Source organism: Myotis davidii, unplaced genomic scaffold (assembly GCF_000327345.1).
Source record: "Myotis davidii unplaced genomic scaffold, ASM32734v1 scaffold382, whole genome shotgun sequence".
NCBI classification, from domain to species: Eukaryota; Metazoa; Chordata; class Mammalia; order Chiroptera; family Vespertilionidae; genus Myotis; species Myotis davidii.
In genome coordinates this window covers 29,862-39,229 of record NW_006292781.1, presented here as the reverse complement: position 1 = coordinate 39,229, position 9,368 = coordinate 29,862, and the positions used below count along the sequence as shown (strand labels likewise).

General features: G+C 44.9%; 1 protein-coding gene across 1 annotated transcript in view; it reads right to left on the bottom strand.

The window, feature by feature from the left end:
- Window positions 1-1,848: 1,848 nt before the first annotated feature.
- Window positions 1,849-9,368, bottom strand: part of LOC102751810 (putative MAGE domain-containing protein MAGEA13P) — an 8,395-nt gene continuing 875 nt past the window's right edge. The window contains exons 2-3 of the mRNA XM_006766364.1: window positions 3,689-3,764; window positions 1,849-2,783 (exon numbers count right to left, since the gene is read on the bottom strand). Of these exons, the coding sequence (XP_006766427.1) occupies window positions 1,849-2,783; window positions 3,689-3,764 (1,011 nt within the window). The remainder of the gene's footprint in view (window positions 2,784-3,688; window positions 3,765-9,368) is intronic.

The following is a 9,368-nucleotide window of genomic DNA, read 5'->3' as shown; positions in this document are numbered from 1 at the left end:
AATTGAGGACTGAGATCTAGTCGTAGTCCTGTCACTTAGTAGGCATTATGATCTTGTGTAAATTGCCAAGTGCTAGGAATTTTAGGTTCTTCATCTGAGAAGTGGGTTTGATAAGCCCTGACTTGAAGGACTGCTGGAATGTATGTAATATAAGTGAAGCATCTGGACAAAGCTTCACATTGATTGGATCTTTAATGAAAAGCAGAAATTTCTAATATTATTTTGACTCCAGACTTTATCACTTGTTTCTCTTTGATTGTGTGTGTGTGTGTGTGTGTGTGTGTGTGTGTCTGTGTGTGTGTGTGTGTGTGTGTGTGTGTGTGTGTTCCATGACATCTCAGAGAATATGCATCATTCTAGGGCACAAGATACCAACTGAGCCAAACGTTGTACATCAAGGGTGGGGAATCTTTTTACTGCCAAGGGCCATTTGGATATTCATAATGTCATTCTCAGGCCAAACAAAATAATCAACTTAAAAATTAGCCTACTATGTCTGGTCAAACATTTAGTTAACCCTTAATGTCTTGGCAGGGCCAGACCAAATGATTTTTCAGGACTTATATGGCCTGCGGGCCAGACATTCCCCATCCCTGTTGTAAATATAACTCAGCAAATTTTCCTTGTTTGTGGCTATATTAATTTGGATATGAAGATGTCTTCCTCAGCTGCATGCAACTTAAAACTCCTAGAATTTGAATCAAGGACTCCTTTCCTCCCTCCAGCTGCTCTTCCATACAAACCACTATTTCCATTCATTTCACACCCACCAAAAATCTAGCCCTTGCTGAGAGCTTGCCAAATTATACTCAAGATAGTCTAATTAAAATGTCCTCTCAATGGAGTGGGCTCTGGCTCTTCCAGGCCAAAAAGAAAAAGTGCCAGCCTCTGGATATCACTTCAAAGAAATATTACCCTATTTTCAGAAATCCTTGCAAAGTGTATAAAGCATTTGGTTTATGCAATGTGTTTAGCGGCATGAGGACAAAAGTACAGAACACTATCCACACCTGCTTCAGATGTGGATTTCTCTCTGGTTTATTCACAATCACAAAGGCACTTCTGAGAGCAGTTTTCCATTCTAGCTTTTTCTCTAAACTGTCAGACACAGCTGTAAGAATAAATGAGCTGCCCTAGCTGGTTTGGCTCAGTGGATAGAGCGTCAGCCTGTGGACTGAAGGGTTCCAGGTTTGATTCCAGTCAAGGGCACATGCCCAGGTTGTGGGCTTGATCCCCAGTAGGGGGTGTGCAGGAGGCGACTGATCAATGATTCTCTCTCATCATTGATGTTTCTAGCTCTCTCTCCCTCAACCTTCCTCTCTGAAATCAATAAAAATATATTTAAAAAAGAATAAATGAGCCATTGAACCGGGGCTAACATTTATTAAGATTTGATTTTGCATACATTCTTTAATTAGCCAAAAAATTCAGGTATATATCTTTAAATTTACAAAACAGCAGACTAAATGTAATATAGGAATCCTAGGATAACCATCTTGTACATTTCCCTCTAGTTCTTGAACTCATCTATTTCATTGCTCAGCACTTTTACATTTCTAATTCCTATTCCAATGCCATCCTATCCTGCTTCAGATCACAAAGTAAGATGGAAGGTTCCCCAGTTTGTTTCATAGAACAGAAAAATTCTTATCCTTAAACCTGTTAAACAGCACTAAATACATAACCAATGCCATTCATGAACCTATGAAGCTAATAATTCTTTTAGGAGGCAGGACATTTGAAACATACCAAAAAGAAAAAAAAAGAAAAAAATTGCAATTAATCCATCCACTAGTTAGAACTCTGATTTCCCTCTTCAAACACCAAGTTGAGAATCTTCCTCAGACTTCACTCAAGATGGGAGAAGCTGCTGGATGTGACACTAGAACTTTTACTGACCATCACCGGTGGAAGCTTTGGCCTCAGCTCTCTCTCATCTTTCAATGCATCCTCATAGCAATGTGGGAGAGCAGTGGGGTCATTCCCAGTGACCCTGGTGAAAAATTTCAGGAGTTTCATCTTGGTGGTTTCAGCATGGGCTCTTGGACCCCACAGGAACTCATAGCATGGAGGATCACTATTGGGCACCTGCTGGTATTCCAAGTACTTTTCCTGCACTACATCTTCAGTGATGAGCTTCCTGGGCTCCCCATAGATGAAATCATTCTTCCCAGCATGCACCCCAATCATATTCAGCATTTCCCAGATTACCTCTTCTGAGGCACGGTTTCTGTGCATGAAGATTATGCCCAATATAAATACCAGGAGGCCAGTCTTGGGCATGCCCTGGTCATCACTCAGCATCCCATCGTAGGTGAGATCTAGTAATTTTATGAGCATGCAGGAATGGCTGGTGGGGTCCACTTCCTTCACTTCAATGCCAAAGACAATCTCCATGCACTCACAAGCTTTCTTGAAGACCACAGGGAAGTGATCCTTGTGCTCTCTGATGACAGTCTCTAGCATTTCTGCCTTTGTGATGGGCTCCTTTGTTACATATTTGATACTCAGGAGGTGCACTAATTCAGACACCTTATTTTGTAGCACTTCAGTGAACAAGGACTCAGGATTTGGTGGAGCCTGCAAAGTGGTTGGACCCTCTTCTTGGCTGCTGGAGGCCTCATTTGATTTGCTTGATGGAGTGGCTTTGATGGCAGTGGAGGAGGAGCAGGCTCTCTGGGAAATCTGGGGAACGCTTGGTGTTCTAGCAGCAAGCACAACCTCTGTGGTGCCCTGAATCAAAGGAGAAAGAGAGGGGGAGGCAGCTCCCTCCTCAGAGGAACCTGTGCAGCCATGAGGCTTAGAGCCTCTGTTTGGGCCTGAGGCTTTGTTTAGGCTTGGGGCACTGACTCTTCCTACTGAGAGGCATGATGACTTATGTTGGAGGCAGCATCAGGAGTGTGTGCAGTAGGTTCGGTGATGGGGACTAATGGCCTGAGGGAGAAAGGAAGAGTGTGGGAAACACAACCTTGTCAGCTCTGACAAAGGCTGCCTTAACAAGTCTTCCCTTAGATAGTGCTATAGGAGTCTCCTGATTGGCCTGTTCCCTAAGAACCTTTAGGAGGATCTGAGTAAGCTCCTCAGGGTATAGCCAGCTTGCAGAGCCTATAGATTCCAGGTAAGACAGTAGGGTATGTGTGGTCAGGCAGTGTGATATCCCCTCTGTTCTGATGTGAGTGGAGCCCTTGGTAGATATTCTGAATCCTGACTTTGACTGACTCTGGGCGCTGCCTAGGCTTCTTCTGTTCTTCTGACCTGAGGACACATGACTCAGACCAAATCCCTCACACACCCTACCCCTACTGGGGATTACTTGAGCCCCTACAAGGGGAGGTGAGTGGACATTTCAGACTGTAGACTGTAATCACAATATTTCCCCTTCTACAGTGATGACAGGAGTAGGGGGAAGACTTTTAGATATCCCCACTATTCTGAGGTAGATGGTACCCTCAGAGTTCACTCAAGGTTCTCATCTTTCTCTTGTCAAAACCTGGACCACATCCCTCTCCTGGCCTGAAACAAAACTCTCAGAACAGGAGCTCACATTCCTGAGATCTATAGGACGAAGCAAGGGGCATCAATCACACTTGGCCGCATTTACTCAGCAACCCCCACCACCTGGTTTTACAGTAAAGGCTGGATTAATTTGTGGGGATCCCTAGAATAGAGAGATCATTTTGGTCCTTACCTTGATGCCTGGAAGGACCTGGGATTCTTCCCTCTGTTGACGTGTGGTCACCCTTCTTAAACAAAGGCTTCACTTCCTTGAGACAGAAGAGGAAGTGAGGGGGTTTCAGATTTAACCACCATGCCCTAGGTCAGTGGTCGGCAAACTGCGTCTCACGAGCCACATGCGGCTCTTTGGCCCCTTGAGTGTGGCTCTTCCACAAAATACTGACTTCTGCGCACAAGCCACAAAGTTTCAATCACACTGTACATATGCACCCGCACGTGGTATTTTGTGGAAGAGCCACACTCAAGGTGCCAAAGAACCGCATGTGGCTCGCGAGCCGCAGTTTGCTGACCACTGCCCTAGGTCCTATCATAGCTGACCAGGACGACTCGGCCCTATCTTTTTTTGAGCAGAAAGTTCACCCCATCCTCTAACCTCAAATTAATTCCTGGAGAGCTTTAGATATCCCTCTGCTGAACAGAGTCCTACCCCTTGAGACCACCAGGTGTGAGTGACATTGCACCACATCTGGATACTGTGCATTAAGGAAGAAGCAAGGCAGGGAAGGGGCCTTATCTCTCCAAGGGCTGGGGAGGGGTGACCATCAATCCTTATTCAGTGTCTTCACTTTAACTCCAGGAAGAGCCTTAGGCTGATATGAAATTACCTGGTCAGACCTAATTCTTCACTACCCTGAGACCAATGACATAAAAGTGAGAAGAGACCACATCTATCCACTCCTGCTTAAGATCTCCCAGACCTGACAGCAGGGGTGAATTCAGTATGTTCTGGTACGGTAGGTACACTTAGTCATCCCTTAGGTATTCAACTCAATCCCCAGTAGGGGCTAAGACTCCTCCCTCTGATTACTTGAGTCTGGCTTTCTTAGACAAAGATCTTCACCACCATGAGGCTTCCTCCATACAATGCTAGCTGAAAATTAGTGGAGACTCAGACAGACTGACCTGCATGGGGACTACCAGGGCTGACAACAGGGGTGGGGCAGGTTTCTGTGGGGACCTCTTTGTCTGAAGTGTGAGTTACCCTTAGGCATTCAGGAGGTATTCATATTTACTCCTGTCAAGCCCTGTATTCTTTCTATTCTGCTGACTTGAGGATGTATCCTTCAGACCAAGGATCTGTCTCCCAGAGACACCAGACAATGAAGTGAGGGGAGGGCACGAGATTGGAGGAGGATGCCTCTAACAGCCCTACTTGGGGTTTCTCATGGCTAACAGCAGGAGCATGATAGGGCTAGAGGTCCCTCTATCTACAGGTGAAGGTACTCAATATTATCTCAGATCCTCACTTTGACTCCTGGCAGGGCTGAGGCCAGAGATTTGTGACTCTCAGTCCAAGACAGTCAATTCATTAACACCACCAAGAAGAGAGTAAGGCTGGACCTGAGCCTGAGAGGCCTGTCTGGGGTCTAACAGGTGACAGCAGGGGCAGTGTGGTATCTGCACAACTCCCTCTGTGTTCTGGCTTGATTGTTATCCTCAGTCCTCTTCAAGGTAGTTATTCCTAACAGGACCTAAAATTCTTCCTTTTTGCTGACTTGTGAATGCTTCCCTCAGACAAAGGCCCCCAACTCCCAAAGATGCCAGGCAAGGAAGTAAGGAGGGCAGAGGGGATATCTGTGCCTGACAGCCCTGCGTGGGACCTCTCAAGAGCTCTGAGAAAGTGCAGGTTTCTGTAGGGTCCTCTCAGCCCACTATAAAGGGCCTGGGGCTCCTCCCTTTGAGCCCCAGAAATTGAGCCATTTAGACCAAGGCCCACAACTCCCTGAGATCCCCGATTTGTAAATGGGGTAGAAAGGGGACATTCAGCCTGACAGCCTTTTCCAGTTCCCCAGGGCTTCCGGTGGAATCTGAATAAATTTCTGTGGAGATTCTTCTGGGTTCTGTGATATACCCACATTCCTTGCAAGGAATTTATAGTTATTCCTAGAAAGGCAGGCACCCTATCCCTTCTGCAGACCCGGGATTACAGCCCTCAGGCCATCGCTCCTATAAGCCCATAAACCACCCACAAGGAAGTAGAGAGCATTGAGTTTGGGAGGCACTCTGTCTAAATGCCCTGGGCTTCTAAAAGCTGACAGCGAGGATGTATGTCTGTGTGCTCTTTTCTGTATGATAGGAGGTTCCCTCAGCTCTCCATAAGGTTCCTCTCCATAAGGTTCCTCTCCTTATTGCCTAGCAGAGCCTGGGACACTTCCCTCTGAGGAGTCAGAGTCCTCACCCCTCAGAAAAAAAGTCGCACTTTCCTCAGACTCTCAAGATGGCGCCTGAATACAAAGCATCCTTGACCCTGCCGGCAAATTTCCCTGGGCAGACAGCAAAGACAAGGCAGGGTCAAGGGTGGGGGTGTGTGAGAGGGGTTCTCCTTCTCTTCACAGAGAGATCTCTGTCCAGTTTTTTTCTCAGAGTCCTCATCCCTCAGAAAAAAAGTCTCACTTTCCTCAGACTCTCAAGATGGCGCCCGGATACGAAACATCCGTGGCCCTGCCTGGGAATTTCCAGGGCAGACAACAAGGACAAGGCGGGGTGGGGGGAAGGGTGGGCTCCTTCTCTTTGCAGAGAGCGCTCCCTTCAGTTTTTTTTCCCTCAGAGTTCTCACTAGCAGAGTTCTCACCTAGCAGGTCCACACACTCCTCCCTCTGAGATCTGAGTCCAGCAGGAAGCTGCTTCACCCTTTGACTCCCAAGGGGGAAGTCCATACTCGTCACTTCTGGAACTCTGCCTGAGTTCTACAGAGATGACTGAAGGGGCAGAACCTGACTGAATGAGGGCCCCTTCTATATATGGTGGGAGGCTCCCTCAATCCTCCTTCTGGAGCCTCCCCTTGAAACCTGACAGGACCTGAGACTCCTTCCTCTGCTGAACTGAGTCCAGCCCTCTCAGAGGAAATCTTGCCTCACTGAGTCCCAAGGCAAAAGTTAGAATACAAAAACATCCTGATACTCTGTCTTGCATTTCCCAGGGTTCATCGTAGGAGCTGAGGGGGATGGGTCCCACTCTACTTTGGATGGGAAAATTCTTCATTACTTGCCTTGATTTCTACTGCCTGAACCTCCTTCCTCTGTCAACCTGAGGCCTCACCCTTCACATCAGGATCCCTAACTCACCAAGACCACAAAGACAGAGGTGAGGCGGAGCCTCAGCCTGACAGGGTTACATGGAGTCTATCAGACTGTCAGCAAAGACAAGATCAGTTTCTATGTGGCTCCCCATTTATTGGGGGTTTCCCTTAGTCCTCCACAAGGTATTCGTATTTTTTCCTGATAGGGCCTGCACCCTCTGCCTTCATAAGTCCCCTATCTCTCTGAGATGCACATCACAGAAATATAGAAGGTGTGTATGGAGGTGCTTGCCAGGCGCCTCCCAGGGCTGAAAGCAAGACTGCATTTCTATGGGGCCCCTCTGTCATGGGTGGATAAATCATCCCTCTATAAAGGTTCTTTGATGTCTGGCAAAGCATGGGATTACTCCCTCTGCTGACCTGAGTTTTGCCCCATCATATCAAAGCCATCACCTCCCTGAAAATGTACCCCATCTCCTGGTAGAAGTCAGAATCTGCCACATCTGGCCCTAATGGCCCATGGTCTCCCAAGGCTAACAGCTGGGGTAGAATGGGCCTGGGACCAGTCTCATCTGTGATCTGAGTTCTTTTTTAAAAAAAATGTTTTAATTGCTTAAAATATTACAGATTGGTACATATGTCTCCTTTACATTTCCATTTGACCTTCCCCCGGCCTCCCCTACCCCCCAGTGACTTGTGTCCATTGGTTATGCTTATATACATGCATACAAGTCCATTGGTTGATCTCTTACACCCCCCAACCCCCAATCCACCCCGGCCTTCCTGCTATAGTTTGACAGTCTGTTCGATGCTGCTCTGCCTCTGTATCTATTTTTGTTCATCAGTATATAATGGTCTTTAGTATCCATAAATGAGTGAGATCATGTGGTATTTTTCTTTCATTGACTGGCTTATTTCACTTAGCATAATGCTCTCCAGTTCTATCCATGCTGTTGCAAATGGTAAGAATTCCTTCTTTTCTACAGCAGCATAGTGTCCTATTGTGTAGATGTACCACAATTTTCTAAGCCATTCAATTGCTATGGGTACTTAGGCTGTTTCCAAATCTTAGCTATGGTAAATTGTGCTGCTATGAACATAGGGATGCATATATCCTTTCTGATTGGTGTTTCTGGTTTCTTGGGATATATTCCTAGAAGTGGGATCACTGGATCAAATGGGAGTTCCATTTTTAACTTTTTGAGGAAACTCCATACTGTTCTCCACAATGGCCGCACCAGTCTGCATTCCCACCAGCACTGCAGGAGTGTTCCTTTTTCTCAATATCCTCGCCAGCACTTGTTGTTTGTTGATTTGTTGATGATAGCCATTCTGACAGGTGTGAGGTGGTACCTCATTGTTGTTTTGATTTGCATCTCTCAGATGACTAGTGACTTTGAACGTGTTGTCATGTGTCTCTTGTCTTTCTGAATGTCCTCTTTTGAAAAGTGTCGATTTAGGTCCTTTGCCCATTTTTTGATTGGATTGTTTATCTTTCTTTTATTAAGTTGTAAGAGTTCCCTATAAATGTTGGAGATTTAACCGTTATTGGTGATAACATTGGCAAATATGTTCTCCCATGCAGTGGGCTTTCTTATTGCTTTGTTGATGGTTTCTTTTGCTGTGCCGAAGCTTTTTATTTTGATGTAGTCCCATTTGTTTATTTTCTGTTTAGTTTCCAATGCCCTAGGAGCTGTATCGGTGAAGAAATTGCTTCGGCATATGTCTGAGATTTTGTTGCCTTTGGATTCCTCTAGTATTTTTATGGTTTCCCATTTTACATTTTTGGTGTTTGTTGGTGACCCTGGTGAGAGGGTCATCAATCTTGTTTATCCTTTCAAAATACCAGCTCTTGGTTTCATTGATCTTTTGTATTGTTTTTTGGTCTATCTGTCATTTATTTCTCATCTGATATTTATTATTTCCTTCCTTCAGAATACTGTGGGCTTTTCTTGCTCTCTTTCTAATTCTTTAAGTTGCAGGGTTAGATAATTTGTTACCAGTTTTTCTTGTTTTTTGAGGTAGGACTCTGGAGCTATGAACTTCCCTTTCAGGACTGCTTTCATTGTATCCCATAGATTTTGGATTGTTGTGTTTTCATTGTAATTTGTTTCCAGGATGCTTTTTATTTCTTCCTTGATCTCTTTGGTAACCCAAACATTGTTTAATAGCATGCTATTTAGCCTCCAAGTGTTTGATTTTGTTTCATTGTTTTTATTGTAGTTTTCTAGTTTTATGCCATTGTAATCTGAGAAGATGCTTGTTATGATTTCTATTCTCTTGAATTTGATGAGACTTTGCCTGTGTCCTAATATGTGGTCTGTCTTTGAAAATGTCCCATGTGGACTAGAGAAGAATGTATATTCTGTGACTTTGGGTGAAATGTTCTGGAGATGTCAATTAAGTCCATATGATCTAATTAGTCATTTAGGATTACTGTTTCTTTGCTGATTTTTTGCTTAGAGGATTTATCCAGTGGTGTCGGTGGTGTATTAATGTCCCCTACTATGATTGTATTGTTGTAGATCTCTTCTTTGATATCTTCCAGAAATTTTTTTGTTTGTTTGTTTGTGTGTGTTTTTGTGGTGTTTTTTTTTTTTTTTGTATTTTGGGG